The sequence below is a fragment of the Marmota monax genome, unplaced genomic scaffold (assembly GCF_021218885.2).
Source record: "Marmota monax isolate L192 unplaced genomic scaffold, Marmota_monax_Labrador192_F-V1.1 WCK01_AAM20220418_F8-fsc00017, whole genome shotgun sequence".
In the NCBI taxonomy this organism is placed as follows: domain Eukaryota; kingdom Metazoa; phylum Chordata; class Mammalia; order Rodentia; family Sciuridae; genus Marmota; species Marmota monax.
Genome location: NW_026695241.1, coordinates 19390531 through 19417024, shown reverse-complemented (window position 1 = coordinate 19417024; position 26494 = coordinate 19390531). Strand labels below are relative to the sequence as shown.

Below are 26494 nucleotides of genomic sequence, written 5' to 3'. Positions count from 1 at the left end.
TGTTATTTTATTTATTTAAAATATAAGAACTAGGTCATCAACAGTAATTATTCACCTGTATGGTATTCCTTCCCACCTCCCCCTTCTTTTTTAAATCTCATGACTCCCTCTTGACTAGTTCCCCAACCCAGGGTTAGACATTGCCCTAAATTTTGTGTATCTAATGATCTTGTCTTGAAAAATTGTATGTGCCTAAACAGTATGTTTTTTATTTTTAATAATCACTGAGATCTAGTTTACATGCAACAAAATGCATTCATGTACATTATGATGATGACCCTGGGTCTCAGACATCAACTGAGCTGCTTTGTCACTATAATTTTTCTAGAATTTCATATGAAAGACTCCATTTATGTCCTGATTCTTTTGTTTGGTGTGGTGTTTTTGATTTATTTGTATTGTCTGAAGAAATAAGTCGTTAGTGTGTACTCATTGATCATGTGACTGTCCTGTAGCCTGTTTTATCCATTCACCTATTATGAGCCCCATGGGTTGTATTCAGCGCTCAACTATTATAAAGAAAGATGCCATCAACATTCATGTACAAGTCCCCATGTGCTTTTAGGATCTCATTGCTCTTGAGCAAATGCCTCAGGGTGGAATAGATGGGTTGTATGATAAGCTGACCATCCTTTCACATTTATCAGTGATTCAGGAAAGCTCTGGTTGGTCCCTGCCTTGCCAATACTTAGTATTGCCAGACTTTTTAAACTTTAGGCAGTTGAGTGTATCTCTGTAGTTTTGACATTTTTCTTCTGAAGTCTAATGATATGAAACATGTATTCGGATGCTATTGACATTTTTATTTTTTGTTATTGTGTTACAAAGGATGTGACTACTTCTGGGACAAGTCTTTCCATATAGACATGGAAAAATACATATTTTCTCCAAGTTGAAGCTGACTTTTATTCATATGCTCTGCAGGGCCTTTTATGAAGGCTGAGGCCCTTTGTATTTCTTGTCTGAGATCCGTGCCATCCGCAGCTTTGCAAAGCTTTTTCTCTTGCGTTTTCTTCTGGAGTTTTGCAATTTCAGCTTTTATTTCAGGTCTATAATATGTCTTGAACTAAATGTTTAGGGCACAAATTTCCTTTTTGAGTTTCTTCTTAGTGACATGCCATGCATTTTCATTATTTTGGATTTTTTTCATTCTATTTAAATACTTTCTGATTTCTCTATTGGTTTTCTTTATGGCCCACAGGTTCTTTAGAAGATACAATTTAGTTTTCAAATATTTGGGGTTTTCCCAGAGATCGTTGTGTTATTTATTTCCAGCTTACTTCTATTGAGAACAGATTTCATATAACTTACAGCTTTTTTAATTTACTGAGATTTGTTGTATGGCCCGGTATACCATTCGTCTTGATAAATGTAATATTACATTGAAAAGAACGTGCAGTCTGTTGTTGGATGGAGTGTTCCACAGCCATGTGGAGCTTGACGGTGTGATTCAGATCTTCTCTATCCGTTCTAGTTTCTTCAACTATTGAGAATAGTGTTGAAATCTTCAACTATAATTGGTGAATACAGGAAAAGCAAAACTGATAGAATCTTGCTAATTTGCCCAACTGGCCTCAAAATTTTAATCCTTCTGCCTGAACTTCCTGAGTAGCTGTGTTTACAGGCATGTGCCAGCACACCTGTATTTCCTCCTGTTTTTCTTTTTTTGGTAAAGAGAATTGAACCCAGGGGTGCTTAACCACTGAGCCACATCCCCAACCCTTTTTATTATTTTGAGATAGGATCTCGCTAAATTGCTAGGGCCTTTCTAAATTGCTAAGGCTGGCTTTGAACTTGTGATCCTCCTGCCTTGGCTCCCAAGTTGCTGGGATTATAAGAGTGTGCCAGCATGCCTGATTCTCCTAGTTTTTTTCCCCAGTAGTTTGATAATTTTGAGTTCTCCATTTGAATCTTTAATTCATTTTAGTTGATTTTTTTTTTAATATGGTAAAGGAGAAGAGTCTAACTTCATTCTTCTCCATGTGGATATCCAGTTTTTACAACACTATTATTAAAGAGACTGTTTTTTCCCCATTGTATTCTTCACAGCTTTGTTGAAGATTGGTTGGCTAATAAGTGTGTGGATTTATTTCTGGGCTCTGTTGTCTGTTCTGTTGGTCTGTGTATCTTGTTTTTATGCCAATACCATGCTATTTTGGTTACTGTTACTTTGAGGTCAATTAGTATAATGCCTTCAACTTTGTTCCCTTTACTCAAGATTTTGTTACCAGAATTTTAGGGTAAAGGCTCTGATTCCAAGGATTTCAACAGACTAGTTTGGCTGCCTATTCCAAAATGCCAATTGAGGAGACAAGCAGTGGTGAAGGCAAGAAAGGAGCCTTAATTAAAATGGCCACACTGGGAAGAACAGAGAAAGGTCTAGTGACCTAAGATCTGTCTTTGAGGAACTGGCAGGAACTTTGAGGTTTTATGAACAAAGGCAAGGGCCAGGGTTTTGCATAGCCTTTGCTCATAAAGTCTCAAAGACAGATCTTAGGTCACTAGACCTTTCTCGGGGGCAGAGAGGTTGAAGCGTATCTGGCAAAGCAGGTAATCTTGGTCAGACCAGGGTCAGCTTGATGATTATCTCAGGACTGGTTTTATGAAATTCTGGGTAAATTTTCATTGCTTGAGGGGCAGTTTGGTTCCTATCATGAGATGATTATTCCTGCTTAGGGGGGCAACCTCTGCTCCATCATGGGGTAACTGCTCCTGCTTACAGGGCTCATCTCATCATGGGGTTGTCTGTCATGAGGCTTGCTCTTGCTTGGGGATGGTTTTGGCTCCTTTTTATAAAGATGTTTATTGGTGAGGCCTGTTGTTTCTGGAATTCAATGCAACTACAGGAGAACTCAGAGGGAAAAAGTCAGAGGAAAAATGGAGTTAATTAGGTCAGCAACTAGGCCTTCCTTTAATTGCTTTCCCTATTTGGGGTCTTTTGTAGATCCACGCAAATTTCAGGAGTTTTTTTCCCTGTTTCTTGAAGAATGGCATTGGTATTTTGATAGGGATTGCTTTGAGTAGTATGGACACATTAACAATATTTACTCTTCCAATTCCTTAATAAATGGATGTCTCTTTGTTTATTTTTATTCAGTTTCTTTTATCCATGCTTTATAGTTTTCAATATAGAGATCTTTTATCTTCTTTGTTAAATTTATTCCTAAGCATCTTTTTTTCTAACTATTGTAAATGGGATTGTTTTGTAATTTGTATTTCAAATAATTCACTATTAATGTATAGAAATGCTTCTGATTTTTATGTTGAGGTTTTTTTTTTTTAATCCTGCAACCTAATTAAATTTGTTCATTAGATCAAACAGTTTTTTAGTGTAGTCCTCTAGGATTTTCTATATATAAGATCATGTCATCTACAAATGGAAACAATTTAATTTCTTCCTTTCCAGTTGAGATGCCTTTTATTTCTTTCTCTTGCCTACTTGCTCTTGCTGGGACTAACTACTGTGGTGAATAGAAGTGGTAAAAGTGGGCAGCCTTATCTTAGAGGAAAAGCTTTCAACTTTTCCTTGTTCAGGATGATGTTAGCTGTGAGTTTTCTGTGTTTACATTTCATTTATACTTAGTTTTTTGAGAGTTTTTAATCATAGAAGAGTTGTTGCATTTTATGCCTCTGTGAGGTAATGTCTTCCAGTTGTTGATTTGTATTTGTTGAGCCATCCTTGCATTCCTGGAATGAATCCCAATTTATCATAGCAAACGGTCGTTTTTAATGTGCTATTGAATTCAGTTTGCTAGCATTTTGTTGGGGATTTTTGAATCTAAGTTCATCTGTCTTCGTATAGTTTGTGTGTTTGTTTTCATCTGGTTTTGGTATCAGAATAATGCTGGCTTTGTAGAAGGAGTTTAAAAGTATTCCTTCATCATTGAATTTTTTGGAATAGTTTGAGAAGAATTGGTGTTCATTCTTCTTTAAATATTTGGTATAATTAATCAGTGAAGATATCAGGTTCTGGGCTTTTTTTCTCTTTTTTTGATCAGAGACTTTTTATTATTGATTCAGTCTCATTACTTGTAACTGATCTGTTTTTATTTTTGTTTCTTCATAAGTCAATCTTGATAAACTGTACATGTCCAGGAGAGCACCATTTCTTCTAGATTACAAGCCAGTTTGCTGGCTTGTAATTGTTCATAATACTCTCATGATCCTTTGTATTTCTGATATCAGTTGTAATATCTCTCTTTTTTTTAATTTTATGGATTTGAGTCTTTCTCTTCATTATTTTAACTGCTGGTTTATTGATTTTGTTTATCTTTTCAGAAAACCAACTCTGATTTTTATTGTTTCATTTCTTCTACTAATTATGGGTTGAGTTTGTTCTTGGGTTTTCAGTTCTTTGGGGTACAACATTAGGTTGTTTGAAATCTTTCTTCTGTTTTGATATAGGTATTTGCATGGTATATCTTTCCCCCTTGTTTTACCTTTTATCTATCTCTATCTTTATAGTTAAGGTGGATTTCTCATAGATGGTATGTGGTTAGTCTTGATTTTAAAATTTAATCTCTGCCTTTTATTTGGAATGTTAAAATATTTACATTTACCATAATTTTACATATGGTTGGGTTTAAAAATGCCATGTTACTCTTTGTTTTTTAGTTGCTATAATTTTGTCTCCTTTTTATTTTCTCCTGCTCCTTTGTATTAATTGATTTCTTTTACCTCTTTGTTTTGCTATTTTTAGGGCTACTATCCTAAAGTGAATGCACATCTTTGACTTATTGCAATGTCACCTTCTAATAATATTATATTAATTCATGTATAATGTAGGGACTTTACAACTAATATACTTTCCATTTCCTCTTCCTATTGTTTGTGTTATCATTATCATATATTTTATTTCTATGCAAGTTCCACAGTAGATTGTTAGTTTTGACTTGAATAATGAGTTATAATTTAAGGAAATTGAAACATTTATTACTATTTTCAGTGTCATTCATTCTTTTATGTCAGTTCAGGTTTTTATCTGGTATCGTTTTCTTCTATCTGAAGAACTTATTTTAGGATTTGTTGTAGTGTAGGTCCAATGGCAACAAATTCTCTCTTATGTTTATCTAAGACAAGTATTTGTTTTTCATGTTTTTTTTTTTTTTTTTTTTTGTACCAGGGATTGAACTTGGGGGCACTTGACCACTGAGCCACATCCCAGCCCTATTTTGTATTTTATTTAGAGACAGGGTCTCACAGAGTTGCTTAGTGCCTTGCCATTGCTGAGGCCGGCTTTGCACTGGCAATCTTCCTGTCTCAACCTCCCCATCCTCTGGGATTATAGGCGTGTGCCACTGCGCCCAGGTGTTTTTCATGTTGAAAAGAATTTTTTGACTAGTTATAGAATTAAGATTGATACTTTTTCCCCAGTATACTTTAAAAATGTCTTTCCATGGCCTTCTGGCTTGCATTTTTCTTATGAGAAATGTGCAATAATTCATTTGTGTACAGTGTCTCTTTTTCCCTCAGCTTGCTTTTTTGTGTTTTTGTAGACTTGCTTTTTAACTATCCTCCATGGTACATATTCCTCCAATTTCATGTGGACTACAGGTGGTCTGGGCAGGCTCCCTCCAAAGGTAACCCAGGGAAACTAATAAGAACAGCTTACTCTTAGGCTACTGAGTTGTTCAGGGATGGACGTGTGACCAGGGCCTGTCCAATCAGAGCCACTTCAGTATCCTGCCTGGGAGAGAGAGGTCCTCTTTTCTTTCTGCTAGATCTGGACAAAGGAAGCTTGTCCTTTGATTCTGCAGCTGCCATATGGTATGCCCCCATGCCAGGAACCAGCCTGTAACTAGCGAACCAATAAACCAGGGCATTAGGGACAGTTTGGATCTGCTGGATCTAACCTCACTTGAAACTTGTGTCTTTGAGGCGCCTTCATCACCAAGAATGGAGTTAAATTCACAATTCTCAAGTGTGACCTTTTAATGAGCAGTTAGCCCAGATCCTTTTTTCGCTACTAGTTTTACCTGGGGTCAGGGGCCAGTGATTCTAACATCCACAAAGGAAAAGTGTTCCTGGTGCTGAGAGGTGCCTTTTATGTTTCCCCAAGCTCTACTGGGAGAGGAGGTCCTAGCTTTGAATCTCAGCTTTCTAGCTGTACTTTAGCAGAGGGCAAGTCTCCTGTCACCTGTATCAGGAGACCTGCCTCCCACTCTGTCAAACTGAAATGATAACACCTACTTTAGAGGGCTGCTGTTTAAACGATATGGCACATTTAATCAGGTTGCTTTTCTATAGCTTTCTTTCTTTGGGGGATTCTTTGAGCTTCCTGGGCTGTGGGCTCATAGTTTTCATCAAATTTGGAAACTTTTGGCCATTATTTCTTCAAATAATTTTTTTCTAGTTCCCTCCTTTCCTTTATTTTTCTAGGACTCTGGTTACATGTTAAATTGGTTCATATTTTGCAAGTTTATCAATGTTTATATTTTTTCAGACTTTTCCCTTTCTTGCCTTCATTTTATTAATATTAATCTTTATTAATGCTAATCTATTAATTCCAGTGAAATTTTCATTTCAGATCATTTATTTTCATCTGTAGAATTCCCATTTCTTTTTAATGTTTTCCTTTGCTCTTTTTCATTTTTTATTTTGTTTGTGTGTGTGTTTGATTTCTTTTAGATTCTTGTGCATATAAATATAGTAACTTTTAAAATCTTTTTCTTATTCTGTTATTTCTGTCATTTCTGGGTCTATTTCTGTTGACTGATTTTCCTTTTGTAAATGGTTTACATTTTTCCAGTTTCTTCATATGTACAGTAATTTTTTGATTGGATACTGACCTGTGTGTGTGTGTGTGTGTATTTGTGCGAGTATGTTTTGTTTGTTTTGTTGTACTGGGAATTGAACCCAAGGGTACTTAACCACTGAGACACATCCCCAGCCCTTTTTATGTTTATTTCTAGTTTTTATTGTGAGACAGGGTCTCACCAAGTTGCTCAGACCTTTCTCAATTACTGGCCTCAAACTTGCAATCCTGCCTCAAATTTGTAATCCCAGGTTGCTAGGATTACAGCATGCATCACCATTCTCAGCTTAGGTACTGACCATTATAAATGTCATATCTGAGTGTTTGGATTTTATTGCCTTCTTAAAATCTGTGAAGTGTTTGTTTTCTGTCAGGCACCTCAGTTACTTGTAGATCAACTAAATATTTTTAAGCAAATTTTTAAACATTGTTTGGTTTATTGAGAATACCTTTTTTTCCTAGATCTTGGACAGTTCTGCCACTAAAGATTCCTTTGGGATGTCTGCTCAGTGACTCCCATGTATAAGAAGATCTCTCCTGACTAGTGAAACTCAGCTTGCAGGCTTGTGTGAACTCTGGGAGTTTGTGGCTTCTGCTTTGTTCTTTGTTCTGACAGTTGCTTTTCGCTTAGCCTTGCACTCTGTGCCTGAGTGGATTAGTATTCACCAGAGGACTCTAGGGACCCCTGTTTGGGATTTCCTCTTAGGCACAGGTTTTTCCTCTGTAGCTGTCTTCTCTGAAAACTCTAGCCGCTTCCTAGAATTCGGATCTCTACCATCTCTTCTGGGAGACTGTTGGGAGACCTTTTCTTATATAGTCTGGAGATTTTTATTTCCCTCTATCAGGGATCACAGTTCTGTGCTGCCGGTTGTTTGATATCTGAAGACAGTTGTTTCTTTTATGTCATACGCTTTTCTAGCTCTTTGTGCTAGGAGTGCAGGTCCTATAGCAGTTATTGTCTTGTGTAGAAGAAGAATTCTATTGTTATAAATGCTTTTGACCTTTTTCTAAACAAAAAATGGCATGCTTTATGTATGCTTGCTTTTTCCATTAAGCATTATGATACTAAGGTCCATGTGGTTGCCTGTAGCTATACCTCATTCCTTTTCAGTGCTTTATTTTATTTTACCATGCGTTTGTACTACTGTTAATTGTCCCATTTTCCTGTTGAAGGTCATTTGACTTCTTTCTGGTCTTTTGCTGTGCTATATATATTCTTGAATATGTCTCCTGAGTATGTATCTACGAGTGAATTGCATCCTGTAATCCCAGTGGCTCGGGAGGCTAAGGCAGGTGGATTCTGAGTTCAAAGCCAGCCTCAGCAACGGTGAGGCGTTAAGCACCTCAGTGAGACCTGTCTCTAAATAAAATACAAAAAGGGCTAGGGATGGGGCTCAGTGGTCCAGTGCCCCCTGGGTTTGGTCCCCGGTACCAAAAAAAAAAAAAACAAAAAACAAAAACAAAAAAGAAAGAAACAGTTTCCTGTCTATATCTCATGCCCTTTCTGCATCTCCGGGCCTCACTTCATTTGACGATTTCAACATGTGTGATGTGGTCGATTTCTATATCTGTAATGTGTATCTTTATCTTTCAGATTCATTTTCTGAATTTACTAATATCACCTTTTATTAACCCAAGAAATGTTGCCCTTTTTTTCTTTTTATTTTCTAAGTTAAGTTCTTTTCCTTTATTCTTTTCATTTATTCTACTTGCTGCTACTCTGGTATTTTATAATTTTAACTTGAGCAGTGGTCTACTCACCTGCCACTTTTAAAACAGCGTATTTCTTTAGAACAGTATGTAAGTAACCTGTCCCTTCTGTGCTTGGTTCATGTTTTTATTTCTATATTTTCCTCTTGAGCTAAGCTCATGCAATAACTGCTTTCTTTCTTTGTCCTTCAGGTCCTACCTCGAGCACAAAACCTCCATGAACTACATGCTGGCAACACGCCTCTTCCAGGACAGGTGGGGATTTGCTAAACTCATAAATTTAGGACTAGGTCACAAGATTAGGACAAAGTGTATGTAAAAGAAAGAAAGAAGTTTTATCAAAACGTTTGTAAAATCTGTGATAGAAAAAACCTTGCGGAAAACGTAGCACACTTCATTTTTCAGAATCTATCAGTAACTCTCAGCACTTTGAAACATTCTCAAAAACCCAAAATTAAACCATAAAGATCTTTGAGCAGTCTTAACAGATGCCGTTCCTACTCATTGCCTTTTGACCTTAGGCACAATTTTAATAGAACAGGTAGTTTTTCTAGACCAGAAGAGATTATAATTAACACATCAGAAAAAGTGGAGAGAAAGGAATTTACAAAATAAATTCACTGAGACTTGTAGGAAATGACAGCTGATCATCTCGGCACAAGAGAAAATAGGGAAAGGATGGAGAACAGACACTGGAATTCAAGTAGCATGGTGACCAGGCGTCACTTAGTCCCACAAAGTTCAATGGCCCCTGAGACACAACTGCATTGAACACTCTTCAGTAATTATCAAAACCTGGCACCTGAGTTATTCAGAGAAATCGTATTATTTTGAAAATATCTATCTTTTTTTGAATGATTCTTAAAACAGAGACCCAGATTCCAGCCGTCATGGCTGTGTCCCCCTGGATCCTTGACTTTTTCACATCCCATTGTGTTTTTTATCTTTTTACTCTTAGAGATTTCTTGAAACTTGTCTTCTAAAACTCTAAATTAATCCTCAAGGTTTTTGTTTTTTGGATTTTTTTGTTGTTATTGTTCTTTGCTTTTTGAATTCATTATCCTCATAGAAGAGAAGCTCTTTAATTTACTTTTTTATTTGGAGAATATGATTTTGATATCCAAGAATTATCTTCAATTAGTTTTCATATTTTATGGATATGAACTCTTTTCAAATCTCAGTCTTAGTTAAGTTCCTTTTAGCTTTTGCATTATATAATTTATCTGTATTGATTTTGTTTTTTCACTTTGTTCTTTTTGGTTTTTATTGTCACATATCTGCAAATATCTGGTGAGCTCTGCCCGTTCAGTCCTCTTGAGAAGGACTGGGCCCTTTGGTGGTTTGCCTGGTTTTCTTACAGGTCATCTAGAGAGATTCCCGACCTGACATGGACCCTGCCTGAGGCTGGATCTTCTAGTACTTGGGTTTCCTGAGGAAGAAGGGTACAGTAGACAAACTGGGGACTACTATGTTAGCCAAAATTAGGAAGCATTCCCTTACAAGTAACATAACAATCAAAAAATTTAAGACTATAATAATAGATGTGCTTTGCTAACACACGAAATAGCAAAACCTAACAGCAGGCCTGAAAATTACCAAAACTTCACAGAAAAAATACTGATAGTATTTTGAGATCCCTGTCACAATTCTAAGTAGTATAAGAAAAGATGTATTTCTTTTGATAATAAAGTTACACTAATTCACTACTATGGATTCCTACATTTATATGGAGGAACCTTTTCATTAGAGGAGATAATGTTTTTCTATCTTAAGTTGTTATATTCCCTGCATTCTTTCTTCAAGTCCCAGTTAACAACTCCTGCTTATAAAGCATTCTAGAAATTTGGATTAAGAAAACATAAATTTCCTTGTTCAGTAAAGAATGCCTTCATGATTTACTCTTGCCTACCATTTTAGCCTAACCCATGGCCAATGAGGCCGTCTTTACTTGTCATTTTACAATTCCTTATCCTTACAAACTCTCTTTCCCTTGCAATGGACTTCGGTTGTTAACTAAATTCCTATTTTCTTCTTCCCTTCAGCCTTGACTAGGAGGCGGTATTCTCATCCTTTCTTTTACTCTTCAGTCTGGTTTAATTTTCCAGATTGTAGTGTAATTTCCTTTTTGCTAACTTGTGTTTAACAAGTTGGCCCTTTAGAGTGGGTAGTTTGTTATATTTGTTTATATCAAGAACCTATCTACCACATCGTAGGCAGACACACAAAACCAGGGATTGAAAAAATGAAATTGCATTATTCCAGATTCTGATATATTCTAGTAAATTTCTTCAGTCTGAATTGATGTATTTCCTCTTGCAAATCCAATTGTGTTGTTAGAAGCACTTTCAAACTAAGTCTTCTTGTTTCTTATAAGTTCATTTTGTTCACCTGCCTTCTCCACCGACTCCTCTGCCTGTCTCCCTGGCACATAATATCTTACATAAGTGTCTTACTCAGTGGCCCTAGTTGTAAGCCTGGCTACATATTTGTAACTCCTGGGAATCTTGTAAATCACATTTGTGCCCTGGCCCACCCCTAGAAGGAAGTCCTTACTAAGAGCTGCCCCACTGATTATAATGTGAAGCCATGATAACAGATTACTGGAGAAAGCTTTCATGTAGCAAAGGAGTTAAAGTTGCCTTGAGACTTTTTGATGATATTTTGACAATATCAGGGATATAAGATGTGGTAAAGACAAAAATCTTGGTAAAGACAACTTTTCACTTTACTTTTTAAAATAAATATAATCTGCATTGCATTTGTCTCTTAAAAAGAAACCCATAAGTTATGTGCTGAGTGATTCTATGTATATGACATTTCTGAGATGACAAGTTTTAGAATGAGCAGTTAATGGGAGAGATCAAGTAGGAGGAAGGTATGTGTAGTTATGAAAGAGCAGCACAGGGGATGCTTATGGTGGCTGAGGTCATAGTTCAGCAGCTCACTTGTGATGGTGGACACATGAATTTTCAAGGGTGATAAAATTGTGCTAAACTAAGTATACACATTCACAAATAAAATGTATGAAGTGAAAGGAAACAATGAGAGAATGTTTTGAAAGCCTATTTAAACTTTAAAATGGTACTCGGTTCCTGTGGTTAGAGCCCAACCCTAGTTTAGAGACAGTGGATGGTGTCTGTCTCTCTCTCTTTTATACATTCATACACATATGTATGTATGTATATATAATTTTTTTTTAATTTGTGGAACCCCATAAGAATTGAACTTGGTTTCCTTTCCTGAAATAGTTCAGTGAAGGTAGAATGAGCCCTGAGTTTGAGACTAACCAAGTCCTGGGTTGAGATATAAAATCTTGAAGTTCTGACTGTGGGCAGGTTCCAGAATCATTTACATAAACAGAGCTAAGAACACCCTTCTTCACAAGATTGTGGAGAGGAATAAATGTGATTTGCTTTGTAAGTAGATTGACAAATGTAAGTCATTGTTACCATTTTTCTCCAGAATCTCTTTGTTTTTTTCCTTCTGTTTTTTATTGAGCTTCCCTCCAGCTCACAATATTCTGCTCTTCTCTGAGAATGTTCTCAGCTGATCTGTAGGCTTCTCCTCTCAAGGTGCACTTTCTGTTATGATTTCATATTGAATGTCTATAATAAAAGAGTTCAGGAGGCATGTTTGTGTGTGTGAAATCCAGAGTGAATATCTGAAGAGCATTCTCTAACCCAGTTGTCCTTTCTACTTCTGTAGGGGAAACCCAAGAAGAAGCTTATTGACAGGAAGAACACGGTAACTGATTTTTAAAAGTTGAGAATTCTTTCCATGTGCATAATAGTATGACCATGCACAGACTAAGCATAACACTTTATATGACCATTTTCAATTTGGCTCAATATGAATAGTAACATAAAAATGTTTTCTATTGAAAAAGTATTTTGTGGCCACTTTTTATAAACTGAGATTTATTTTCTTATAATTACATGTATATCATTTGAACTAATAATAACCGTATTCTTGTTTGGCTATGTGAGAGAGACCAGAGTATTAATGAGATTTCAAGAGCATTGCCATGTTAGATTCAAATAAGAGCTTATGCTTCGGTCCTGACATTCTGAGGCATATGGCCCTGTGCCTTATGGGACTGAGCCAAACTCACTTTCTGTTTGCTGTGGAACTCGAAGGGTGCAAAATACCTGTAACTTTTCATTTGGGCAGAAAATAGAAATGTGTCAGAGATGGCTTTGCCTCACTGAAGACTTCAATGACCGCAAAAACTCTTAGCCTAAACATACATCTTCTGGTTATGGAGAGTGTGAGGCTTTACATATACCCTCTTTGTGCTGTACCTCTTTAAAAATAGCAATGTGATGACAATGAGGAAGAAACTTCCTATACACAGCTTTTTGTTTTGCCTGTAAGAGTTAAAACAAAGAGGGAAACTTGGTTTCTCAGCTAGGCCCTTTGAAGCATCAATCTAATTTTTCTTTAAAGAAGGAAAGCATTAAGATTGCCTTTTAATGAAGGGGAAACTGAAGTAAATCAAGTTTGTAGTTTGTTTCCAAAGGAAAGTCACACTTAGTTTCTAAGTTTTCTCTAGTTTTTAGCCCAGGAATATACTTCCTAGAGCATAGTGCTGTCAGATTGGCATTGGGAACAGAAAGAATGAATCTTACCCAGTAAGAATATTTGAGATCTGTGAGTTCTGTCCTTCCTTGTTCAGCACTCATTTGTGTCACCATCAGTAGGGGTTCGGTGGTGTAGAGATGTAAACAAATGGAAGCTGGCCTGTGGCGCCTACACCAGAGCATGGAACAGTGTTAATATATTTAAAAGGATTGAAATGATTCTGGGATGTTCTTTGGCCACAATGGAATTAGATATCAGTAACAATAGAAAAATCCCTAAATGTGGAAATGAAACAACATATTTCCAAATAATCTATGGATCAAGGAAGAAATCACAGGAATTTAGGAAATATTTTGAACTCAGTATAACAATATAGCATCAGAATGTATGGGCTGCAGGTAAAGTAATGCTTTGAAGGAAATGTAGAGCTTTAAAATGTTAGAAAACTGAGGACTAAAATCACCGATCTAATGTCCATGTTAAGAAACTAGAAAAAGCATAATAATCAAAAATAAGTTTAAAAGAGGGGAAATATTAAAGAGCACAGATAACTAAAAAAAACAATAAAGAAAGTTAACAAAATTCAAAGTTTATTCATTGGTAAGCTACTAAAATTGATAAACCCTTAGATAAACTGATCTAGAAGAACAGAAAGAGAACTCACAGTGCCACTATCAGGGAGAGAAAAGCAGAGTCCTGACAGATTGTATGGACATAAAAAGAGTTAAAGGACTATTATTAACTACTTTATTCTATTACCCTCTGACATTTAGATAAAATGACTAAATTTCCTCAGTGAGGGGCACTTACCCAAACTGACAAAACCTGAAACAAATATTGCAGAACACTGTATCCTTTCAGACAATCGAATTTGTAATGAAAAACCTTTCTATAAAGAAAACTCCACACTTACTGGTTTAACTGGTGAATTCTGTTGGTGAATTCTGTTAGTGACGTGAAGAAGGAACAACACCCATCTTACACAAACTCCTTCCCAGTTCTTACTATGATACCAACATGACCATGATGCCAAAACCTGATGTTAAAAAAGAAGAAGAAAATATCCTAATATCCTTCACAAGAAAAGTCACAAAGTTTCTTTGAAGAATAGTAATAAATATTGCTGGGCATGGTGATACAGGTACACACCTATAATCCTAGTGACTTGGAAGGCTGAGGCAGGAGGATGACTTGAGCTAGTAGTTTGAGGCCAGCCTGGGTCTTATCCGAGGGGGAGAGAGAAAGAGAGAGGAAAAATCAGTCTAATCCACCAGTATAGGAAAAGGATATGAGTAAGTGAAATTTACATATGAGTAAGTGAAATTTTCCCCAATGATTCAAGGTTGATTTAACTTTTTTGATTTTGGGTAGTGCTGGGGGCTGATTCCAGGGTCCTGGGCAAGCTAAGCAAGTGCTCTGCTACTGAGCTGCATCCCTGGCCCAGATTTAATATTGGAAAAATGGCAATATAATTCACCACAGAGGAGAAAAACTAAATGATTATTTTATTAGATAACCCCACAGGGGGAAAAAAACCCACAGCTGATGAAATACAAAACATATTTTATGAGAAAAACTCAGCAAATCAGGAACAGAAAGGAGCTTCTTCAATCTGATAAAGGCCATATGTGAAAACTATGGCTAACGTCATGCCTGGTAAAAAATTGAAGTCCTCCCCTGCTGATCAGTAAGGAGGTAGGTTGTCCACTCACCACTTTTATTCACATTGTACTAGAGGCCCTAGGCAATATTATAAAACAAGGAAGAAAAAAACCAAAAAACATACATATGGGAATGGAAGAAGTAAAATGTCTTCATTCTTGGATGACATAATCAAGTTAGTGTAAAATCCTGAGGCATCCACAAAAGAATTACAAGAACATATAGGTGCATGTAGTATAGCGTGAGGTCTTAGGACACATGATCAATATAGTAAAATCTGTTGCATTTTAATATACTGACTAGTAGTAATTAGAAAGTAAAACAAAATTCTATTTATACTAGCATTTGAAAACACAAAATGCTTAGGAATAAATATAATGAGATATGTTTAATACTTAAATAGACCAAAAGCTACAAACTAAAAACTAGTACTGAAAGACATGAAGAGAGACCTAAATAAGTGGAGAGAGATGCCTTGCCCTAGGATCAGCAGACTCAGTATTGTTGAAGTACCCATTCTCTGGATCTAAAGATCCAGTGCAAACTTAATCATTATTCTAGTACCTTTTTTTTTTTTTTTTTTTTTTTGTGGAAATGGACCCACTTTTTATATGGAAATACAAAGAACCTAGAAAATCCAAAGTAATCTTGAATAAGATTTAGAGTACCTGGCTTAAATATTTTAATGCTGTAGTAATCAAGATGGAGGCAAATTTATTATTGCAACAGAATAGCCCAGAAACAGGCCTGTAGTTATATGGTCATTGATTTGTAATAGAAAGCTCATGTTTTCTTTGATATAAGGAGGCTGATTCATAGTAGGATAGGGAGTGGGAGCATGGGAGGAATAGACAAACTCTGGATAGGGCAGAGGGGTTGGAGGGGAAAGCAGGGGGCATTAATGACGGGTTAATTAATGATGGTGGAATGTGGATGATCATTATTATCCAAGAACAGGTATGAAGAAACGAATTGGTGTGAATATACTATGTATACACCAGAGATATGAAAAATGGTGCTCTATAAGTGTAATAAGAATTGCAATGCATTCCACTGTCATATATAAATAATAAATGAATAAATAAATATCAAAAGCTGAGATAATCCAATAGGAAAAGGAATGGAACCCAGGGAGGGGTGCTCTCCCACAGAGCTACATTCCCAGCCTTTTTTTATTGTTTATTTTGAGACCAAGTTTTGCTAAGTTTCCCAGACTGGCCTTCTGAGTAGCTGGGATTATAGGCATACACCACTGTGCCCAGCTACAGAATTCTTTTAACAAATGGGATTGGAACAACTAGTTATCATATTTTAAATGAACTCAGCTCTTGTCTGTCTCAGAAATTAGAGGTGATTCATAGACATAAACATAAAAGCTATTTATATAAAATGGTGTTGAGGAAATTATAGAACATTTTTGTGTTTGCATTTGGTAAAGGTTTTCAGATATAACAGCAATAAACAAAAAATAATTTCCTCAAATTAAAACTTTATCGTAAGGTACTATTAAAAAATGATTAGGTAAGCCATGGACTGGATGGAAATATTTATCAGATGTATCTGTTGAAGAATTAGAATCTAGAAAATCTACCAAATGCTACAACTCAATAATAAAAAGACATCTAGTTACAAATGGGTAAAATATTTGGACATATACTTCAAAAAGAAGATATGTGGATAGCCAAGATGCTCATGAAAATGTGCACAAGAGAATTGTGAAATAAAACCAGATATACCACTGAACAGAAGGGCTATATTATTATAATTATTCTGATAGGGGGTAGAGCTAACAATTCTGATAGCGTACCTTTAGTAGTTTTAACTGGTACAAGCACTTTAAACAAAGCATCTGTCTTGTTATAAAGCCTAGTAAATTCCACTCTGAGTCCTCCACCCAGATGAAATGAAAGACATAATCACAAAATGATTATACAGATAGGTTCATAATAGCTTTACTCATAATATTCCAAAACAAGAATTAACATAGGTGTCCAACAGCAGGAGAGTAGATAAATTGGACTGTTCAGACAATGCCTGCCACTCTATAATAAAAGTTGATGCATTCTGATATACCTATCACGGATGAACTTCAGAAACATATTGAATACGAGAAGCTTTACACACAAGAATTCAGACTGTATGGTTCCTTTCGTTTTAAGGTTTTGAAGCAGGTAAAATGATGAAAACATGATGAAAAACTCAATCACCGATTGACTTTCAGGTGTTAGGGAGGAATTGGCTGGAAATAGGCACAAGAAATTTCTGAGTTGATAGTAATGTTAGAGTTTGGGTTATGAAGTTTTAGGCATTTGTTAAAACTTTTTAAATGACATTTAATATTTGGATATTTCACTCTTTTAAGTTTTTTCTCCAAAAAAATCTCATAAAGCAAATATTGAATTCCAAATAGTAATGATTGTAAATTGAAATGTATAGGAGCAAAGTGCACTATTGGTCTGAAACTTGGGAATGCTTTGCAAATTAAATGGGTTGATGGATGGAGAGAGGAATATATGATTGCATATAGATACGATGGAACAAATGCAGTGAAGGAGTCATTGTAGAGACTAGATGGTGGGTAGGTGTACGATGTTCATTTTAACTTCTGTTTAAATATTTTTATAATAAAACATTGAAAAAATAAAATGAAATAGATATAACTAAAAGATATTATAACTTATTCATAGAGAATTGAATTACTGATTAGCCAGTGATCAACAAGATGGCTGTTACCCAGAGTAGCTGTCAGATTCACACCTTTACCCAGCATTCCATCTTCTCCAGCCCTTGTACTATGGAATTTATCTGTACATCCAGAATCTTTTAGTTCATACTTAAAAATGCCTGTAGAGAAGGAAATTCATAATTGCTTTTCTGTATCTCTTGAGCTTTTAGGATTTGTGTTTTCAGAAGCTTTTTATTGATAATTACCTAAAAGAAATCAATTTTTCCTGAAAGAATTGCATTCTACTGGGCATGGTGGTGTATACTTATAATCCCAGCAGCTCATGAGGCTGAGGCAGGATGATCACAAGTTCAATGCTAACTTCAGCAACTTAGCGAGGCCCTAAGGACTTAGTGAGACCCTGTCTCAAAAAAAAAAAAGTTTGAAAAAGGACTGGAGATGTGGCTCAGTAGTTAAGTGCCCCTGGGTTCAATCCCTGGTACCAAGAAAGAAAGAAAGGAAGGAAGGAAAGGTGTTTTTGGCAGTTTAGGCAGAAACAATTTTATTTATTTAGTGGACATTGGTTCATGAGCATAAACTTACTAGACTTTAAATCACGTTAACTTTTTAAAAAACTATTCCTTGTGAGCACATAGGATAGGATAGAAATGTCATGTCTGCCTGTTTTAATGTTTGCCTATACAACTATCAGATTTGACCAGGTTGGCCAGATACTATTAAATAAATGCTTTGGATGATTTTATTTATTTTATTGTTTAACTTCCTAAATATCTATTTTCATACCTCTGTGTTTGAGACTCATCTCAAAAAAAGAAAGAAAGAAAGTTTGTTAATTAGCTTCCCACTTCCCATACCTGTTCCCAGCGTCAGGACCTTGCTTTGGCTCAATATCCTGTTCTGAAGAGAACACTTTCAAAAGATTCAATGCCCTCTTCATCCTCCCAGAAAGTTCTAACTGGCCTAAAAGATAATAGCCTCTCCATCACACTTAGAAACTGAAAACTCCCAGAGGAACTAGGATGATTCCTTGACCTGAAAGGGAATATATTTTGAGTTCTAGAGAGTTCAGAAATAACAGTTAGGTCCTGAGTTCTCAGCACTCAGAGTTAGCTGCATGTTTTCAGACACTGCCATGGATCCTTCTTTCCTGACTCAATTACCCAGCACCCCCTCTCTTTCTTGTGACCTGCTTATCTCTGTCTGCCCAGTACTTCATCCAGTTCTTGTCAGAATTCGACTTGAAATCAAACACTTCCCAATTGAAATTCGTCTTATTTAATGAGTGCTGTACCTGCTAGCGGCCCCTTTTCTCCATCTCATTTCTCATTTATGACCTGAGTTTGGCCTCGTCCTTCATCTATGCCTTCCCTTGTCTGTGCCTCTGACTGTAACTCTGACTTTCACTCCACACCTGGAGAGTTCTGCTACCTCTCCCACCTCCTCCTGGGGTTAAGCAAGACATAAAGGAGGGCAGTGGCCTCAGCAGGACCTCATGTTGGGATGCTTGAGACATGGTGAGATCCTCAGTCTTGTTAACTTTTCAGTGAGGCACTTCCCCTGTGAGTCTTAAACATTATCTTTAGGTAGATTTTTGTTTAGAACCTTTTTAAAAATTCAGAGAGGCCATTAATGAGGTTTCAATAGAATTCATATATTCCCCTTTATCTATCAAACCTTTTGGAATTCACTGTAGTTATCATTCCCAGTCACCTGGTCCTTACAGAATTCTCAGTTAACGGGGATGAAGGAGAGAACTTTCCAAAGGCTGTAGCTATCCTGTTGTTCTCCCCTAGGATGGCTATGGACGGAGCACCAGAACTGAAGGTAGAAAGTGTGAACTCAAAGGCCAAGCTTCATGCTGCTCTTTATGAGAGAAAGCTCCTGTCTCTGGAGGTGCGAAAACGTAGAAGACGGAGTGGCAGATTGAGGGCAGTGAGGCCAAAATACCCAGGTACCTGCCTGTGAGCTTTCACCAAGCTATGTAATCGGGGTCAGAACTTTCCTCTTCACATGCACTCATTTTTGTTGTATAGTACTTTTCTCTCTGAAACTTAATTTCAAAACGATTTTTAGACCCTTCCATTCAAAATATTTTTTTTTTGAATGGAAACAAATATTTCCATTCAAAGCATATAGCATTTGGCTCTTGCCCTTATTCCGCTATCATACAAATACCTGATACTTTAGAAATGATGTTACCCTGAGTTTAGTGGAATTCTGAACAGTGCTCTTGGGTTTTTGCTGATTAGGTAAGTCCAGTTCATCCTTTGAAATTGCAAAATGATATAGACAAAGGAGAATTTCCTTCTCTCTCAGATTCTCCCACGTTGTAGGGTCTATTTTTAATTCACTATAGACTGATGTCCTCTTGCCCTTGCTGCTGCCCTCCTTGTAGAGTCCCTGTATCAGGCAGCATGTTAGTCACTGGGCTTTCGTTGGGAAATAAAAAAGATATGGTTCTTCCAGAGCTTACAAGGCAGTGGAGAAAAGGGCGATGAGTAAACACATAGGAAGCCATATTCCTTGTGCCTCTATGACAGGTGCTTTTCTAAAAACCCTAGCACACTACAGAGATTACTCAATTGGGTGGTTTTTGTTTTGTTTTGTTTTTGTGGGGAGGAGAGGGTTTCATTTATTGTTTAAACTGTTGATATGATGAGAAATATCAACTTGAATGAAGATAATCTCTTTTTACAATATATGCAATTAGAGAGTGACATGTGGTTGCTGCTAATTTTGTACCTTGTTTGTGGTTTTATTTAGAACTGGGTTTTTACTACAAAGATAAAAGGAAGGTATTGGGAGAGAGGAAAACTTAATCCTTTTTTCAGCAACATTAGTGATTCTTCGCATTTAGTGATTACCCAACCAGCTGAAATGAATGTTAAAACTGAGACAGAGAGTGAAGAGGAGGAAGAAGTGGCATTAGACAATGAAGATGAAGAGCAGGAAGCTTCCCAGGAGGAGTCTGCAGGGTCTCTTGGAGAAAATCAAGCCAAATATTCACCCTCATTGACTGTTATGGTAGAAAATTCATCCAAAGAAAATTCCATGAAGGTTCCCGAATGGAGTAATAAAGGTGAACAGGGCTGCAAAATTGACACTCAGGAGCCAGAGCCGAAGTTCAACCTGATGCAGATTCTGCAAGATAATGGAAACCTAAGGCAAGTGACTTTTTGTAATTATAATAGTGAAACTGATTGTGGCTCATTTGTGGTGTGTACCTGGAACTTTTTTTTTTTAATGGCCTGACAGTCATTTTTTATTCAATATTCACAAGAATCCTGTGAACTAATGACTATGATTGGACGTTGCTATTGTGAAGGCATCTGGGCCTTAGGTTAAGCACCTTGTCCACAGTAGAGCTATGACACAAACCCAGGTCTTATTGGGCCAACAAATATTTGGTGGTCATTAGTCTCAGTTGCTAAGAGCACAAGGTTCCAGACAAGTTGCTCAAGTAGTTCAGGGTTGAGTTTGGGAGACCCTTAAGGACCTGGGACTCTGTACCCTGGTAAGAACAAAGTGTTCTTAGGACACAGAAAAAGGAATAATGGTGAGTCTTTGAAGGGCTAGAAAGGCACATGGAGGAGGCAGGCCACACCAGGCCCTGGCTGATGAATATAGGGCTTCAGGAAGCTTGGGCAGCACCAACTCCATATGGGAGCACTAGGTATAAGCACTAGTTATATAAATAGAATTGTATAGGCATTCATTTGGTTCCTTAACAAATACTTCCTGAGCACCTGCCCTGTGCCAAGAGTTTTGCTAGGCATTACGATGGGGACCAAGACAGGCTTGTGGAGCTTGTGGTCTGGTCTGGTGGGGAATACTGGCAGCAAACAGGGACACAAGGCAGCTCCAGGTGGTGAGAAATACTCTGAAGATAGTATCTGGTGTCATGTTCAAGTGATTGGGTAGAGGCTGACTTAGATTGTGGTGGTCAGGCATGGAGAGGCAACCTTTGAGGTGAGTTTTGAATAATGAGGAGTCAGTCATGAGAATGTCAAGTGGCAGAATACTTGAGGCAGAACAGGAAATACAAGGTCCTGAAATTGGGATGAGCATGATGTGTCTATGAGACACATACTAGAGTAGCAGAGAATTTTGTGGACAGAAGAACGTGAAGAGAAATGACACTAACGAGTTGGATGATGGTAAATTACAAAATTAAGAGGAGCCGGGGCTTTATTTTCTGGATGTTTTTTAGACATGCGTGATTGTCCAGTCTAATTTAAAAAAAAAAAATTGCAGTTGCATTTTGGGTCAATCAAAGGTCAGAGAGGTGAGTTCGGGACAGTTGGGATGTTCAGGACCAGGAAGATGAAGGCATTGACCAGAGCAGTGGCTATAAGAATGGAGAGAATGGGATGGGCTTGGTGGGATTTCATGGTACAAGTGACAATCTCTAAGTGTTCACATTTGTCAACCTGTTGATGCCATTGGTCATCATAAGGGATGTAGGAGTTATTTCATAAAGAAATAATGGGTTTTATTTAAGACAGAGTGAAGACAGTGAAAGTATAGCTTTGTAGGTCAAGGCCTTCCAAGTGGGTGGAATTAGCAATTCTGTAATTCAGCAAGGAGAAAAGCAAGAGCATGGGGCCCTGGGGAACACCACTGTTTAATGAGGAAGTCAGTAAAAAGACCTAGAATTAGAGAGGCATACATGTGGGAGGGAGTAGTACATAGAAAAGCTCTAAGAGGAGATTTGGGGCCTTTACGATGCCTTTAACCACTCAAGTAGTGATAAAGAGTGAAAATAGACTCCTGGATTTGTGAGCTGAAGAACCAAGAAAATAGTGTGAAGGAACTTTTTCAAAGGGCTTGGCAATGAGAGGGAGGTAAGACCGCATCAGGGAGGAACCAGCTAAGAGAAAGCGATATTCTTTGTAAAAGAGGGATTCTGGAGCTTATTAGATTAAGGGGAGGGGTTTGATAGACAGAGGATTAGAGATGTGGAAATGGATATATTGGCCGAGAAGGATCCTAAAGCAATGTAGAAAGAGGCTGGGAAGGGGTATCTCTTTCTAAAAGTCAGAAGAAGAGGACTGTGGGAAGATGATAATAGGTAGACGCTAAAGAGCAGCGAGGTGTTGGTGTTTTTGCATGATGGCCTTTATTTTCTATTAGAGGCCAGCGCTCATACTGAGAGGCTGGAGGGTGACATTGGCATGCAAAGGCATAGATTTCAGGTTTGTTCCAGAGTCATGGAGAATGAGAATAGGTCATTCGTGAGCTCAAGTCTTAGGAACTCAATCAGGATACCCAGACACTGGCTTTTAGTGCTGCCAACTGATTATGTGATCATAGGCAAGTCAAAGAGCTTCTGTAGGCCTCAGTTACCTTTCCTGTCAAGCCAAGGTGTGGGGTTAGACAACGGTTTTTCCAACTGCTTTCTGGAGGGGAAAAAAGATTCCAGTGAATTGAAAATAGAACATCTGAAAACCACTGGACTGTATCCTGAGCTCTCTTCCAGCAATAACATTTTCCTTAGCTGTTATAGAAATAAATTACTTCTTCATAAATCTTAGGGATCTCACTTTCAACAAGTAAACTGTTAAAATTGCAGGGTGCATTTGTGTAGATGAGCAGATATCAGACTGTGTTCCCCAAAGTTGCTTGTTGTCCTGTGGGGCATCTCAGTAGCTGGTGAGAAGTCTGGGGAGGGCAAAGTCAGGGGCAGGCACAGCCTCCTTGTTGTATGTTTTATATGCTGAGCATCTATACAACCTGTTGGGTTTTAAAAATAAGTTCCTTTTCCTTTAAATCCTTCTGGTTTTCATTCTTTCTTTTTTGCTGGAGTGGGGTGTATGATGCAAGTGACTAGCTGATCAACAACTTTGAGACAATCTTAGAATTAACATTCCAGGCATCTCTTCAGTAAGGTTTATAGAAATGAAAATCTCAGTACTTTTCCATTTGACTTGCAACAAAACAACGATTGAAATACCAACTTATGAGCAATAATTCCCTCTCCAAAAGACCTTCATGCTTTAATATAAAGGGACCAATCGATGCAGTTGAGTATTCTGCTACATTTGGAGATGTCTAAAACACTTTTTTGCTTATTATGTTACATGTGAATTTGTTTCCCAAAGCGAACAATCTTTTTAATGTATTTTGACTTGAAAATCATTTGTTATGGAGGTAAAGCTTATGGAGATGGCTGAGGGGGAAATAGTAGATATACTTTCTAGGTGAACAAGAATATAATTGTTGAAAACATTTGGAAATACAAATTTATTGTTTCAGATTCATATTGTGCTCCCATAAATTATCCCTGGCAGTAACAGAGATTTGGCCTTATTTATATATATAGTCCATGTTCTGAAGCTCTTATGATTGAAACTCTAAAGAGCATATGGACACCCATCCCAACTCCCTTGCCCTGGAATCCTGCAAAGACACACAGAACCTAGACCCGGACCCTCTTGGGATTTCCAGTTTGCTGTGGACAAACCCTTCATCCTAATCTTGGGGGACAGTGAGTAGAAAGCATCCAGTGACTGCATGTGTGAGGATTGTAAACAGAGTTTGTGTTGGGCTCTAATCATCGCTGATGTAATTTTGGCTACAGTGCCAGAAGGCCGATCAGCTGAAGTAACCAAAATCTTGCCTGAAAGAAAACAGATCTGCCACAGTTAGCAGCTGAAGTGAAAATCATCACTGTCTCCCCAGTACCTCTGTCTTTCCTGCTATAGCTTGATCACATTCCCTTGTCTAGGCAGAAGGATGGATTCTTCAGCAAAGTTGCCGTGGTGCTTGTCACTATTGCTAAGGCTTTCTTTTCCCTCACTGAACATCTGGGCTTGTCCCAGCCCATTGGTTTATCTATGCCAAACTCTGTTGGACCTCATTCATTTGTTCTGGGCTCTAGCCACTCCTGTCTTGTAGTTGAGAAAAGCATGACCTTAAAATATGGTCTCAAAAGTTCCTTTTGTAGGATTTATCAATTTCCTGTTTCAGAGGTTTTGCACATGAGAAATCTTAGTTGGCATAACAAAATCCATACTTTTGTACTCTCTGATAAATATGTCCTCAAGGGCCTCCAATGCAAAAAGAATCAGTAACAAACACACACACACACACACACACACATACATACATACCAAAACCAACCAACCAAACAAACAAAAACACAAAACCTTATTACAGTGTTTCTTGTGAGGATTCAGTACTTTCGTCCAGTCTCCCAAGAAAGGTGTTAAAAAGTTCAAATAGCCGGCTGCAGTGGCACACACCTGTAATCCCAGCAGTCGGGAGGCTGAGAGAATGGCTAGTTCAAAGCCAGCCTCAGCAACAGCAAGTAAGACCCTATCTCTAAATAAAATACAAAATAGGGCTGGGGATGTGTCCAAGTGCCCCTGAGTTCAATCCCCAGTACCCTCCCCACCCCGAAAAAAGAAAAGTTCAAATAGACAACACGATGAGTAGGAAATCTGTTTTTTCTCTTCTTGTTGCCCCCCCACCCCATACCAGTAGTGAGAGTATAAGTAGGATTCTCTATCTCTGATCCTTTTAATAAGAAAAAAAAAATTAAACCTCATGTATTGCTTAGAACTGGGGCTCTTTATTTAATATATGATGGCTTTATATTTCCTAGCCATCCTAATGGAAGGATCATCAAAGGCCACTTTGAGAGAGGCAGGTACACATTTGGTAGAATTACCATTCTGTCTCATAACCGTGTGTTGTTTTGGATTTCTGTAGCAAAGTGCAGGCCCGAATAGCATTCTCTGCCTATCTCCAGCATGTTCAAGTTCGCCTGACGAAGGACAGTGGAGGTCAGACCCTCAGTGCCAGTTGGGCTGCCAAAGAGGATGAACAGATGGTGAGGCTCTTCCCCTTGGAACCTTCAATTCTCCCTTTCTCTTTTGTTTTTATTTTCCCTTCTCCTCCTTTCCTTTTTTCCCCCTCCCTTCCCCGCTTTTCTCTTCTGTATATTCTTCTGGTGGAAGAATTATTGCACAGTAAAGTTTCTAGATTACTCTTACTTTAATGTGATGTGACACAAATCTTTGACCTGGAGCCGGGTTCATTATGCTAGTTAGGGAGCGCATTGATTTATTTCATTTGGAAATGGAAATGGATTGATCCTTTGATGTTAAGGCCTGTGTAAAACCCTCAAAGAGAATAACAATTTACTGTCTTTTCTCAAACATCCTCATGTTTTATTGACTCTGAGGTGGGCATGGTCATCCCCATTTTATAGGTGAGGAAACAGAGACCTAAAGAGAAGCAGGGTCTGTTGTTCCCCAGCTTCTGTGTGGTGGACTGAAACAACTTGAGCCCAGGTGTTACACCTGCACCTGCCTTGATCTTGCACTTTATCCAGGTGTCATAGACTATTTGTTTTTTTGTCCTAAAAGAGTCACTTAAAGTCACCACCTTGTCATAGTCCCTCAGAACACACTGTCCTCTAACTTAACGTTTTTTCTTTACTAGTTGTACCTTTATAAAATTCTTGGTTTTCTGAAATCAACCTTGTGTGGTAATTTTGACTGTATTCCAATCACTTGAACATGTTAAGGTTTAACATTCTAGGAAGGCTTTGTTGTTGTTGTTGCTGTTGTTGTTGTTGGATCACAGTGATAGGGAACTTAAAACTCTTTGGTAAGGCCAGAACTTACAAAAGAAGCCACAACCCTTACATAGCGTTTTTTACAACAGGGATCTGTCACCAAAAAGAGAGGGGTCTCTAAGTCTGAGAAAGTTGCATCCTTTATCCCACTCAGTGGTGACCCTACTCTAATTTTGAGTCTTTCACATACAAAAGGCAAGTCTTTATATGAGGCTTGTTATAAAAACATGTTGGTTATTCCAGAAAACAACTTGTTAATTTCAAGTAGCCAGTACAACCCAGAGATAAAAACTTGTGTGTTGTGAATAATCCTTCAACCATCAGTGGAAAATGTTAGCGCTGCTCTTTCCAAGTGGAAAATTGAGACTGCCTTTTTGAGAGTTAGTTTGTCTGCTCCACTGTGAAAAAATAATGTTTTAATATAGCAACTTAAACCACCCTATAGTAAAGACAGCAGAGTGGAACTGTGAAATCCAACCCTCTGGTTATGAGACTGTTCACTTAGTGCTGGAGTCAA

General features: G+C 37.6%; 1 protein-coding gene across 27 annotated transcripts in view; it reads left to right on the top strand.

Annotated features, from left to right (window-relative positions):
* Ttll5 (tubulin tyrosine ligase like 5) overlaps positions 1 to 26494 on the top strand; it is a 265849-nt gene that overhangs the window by 84619 nt on the left and 154736 nt on the right. For 23 of the 27 annotated variants that reach the window (XR_009226355.1, XM_046440809.2, XM_046440814.2 and 20 more), the window contains 5 exons: positions 8657 to 8719; positions 12170 to 12208; positions 19187 to 19344; positions 20251 to 20557; positions 25107 to 25227. Coding sequence is in view for 26 of the 27 variants with exons in the window: in XM_046440809.2 (XP_046296765.1) it covers positions 8657 to 8719; positions 12170 to 12208; positions 19187 to 19344; positions 20251 to 20557; positions 25107 to 25227 (688 nt within the window). In the remaining variant the exon portion in view is untranslated. The remainder of the gene's footprint in view (positions 1 to 8656; positions 8720 to 12169; positions 12209 to 19186; positions 19345 to 20250; positions 20558 to 25106; positions 25228 to 26494) is intronic. The other 4 variants (XM_046440808.2, XM_046440805.2, XM_046440803.2 and 1 more) reach the window with 2 other exon arrangements.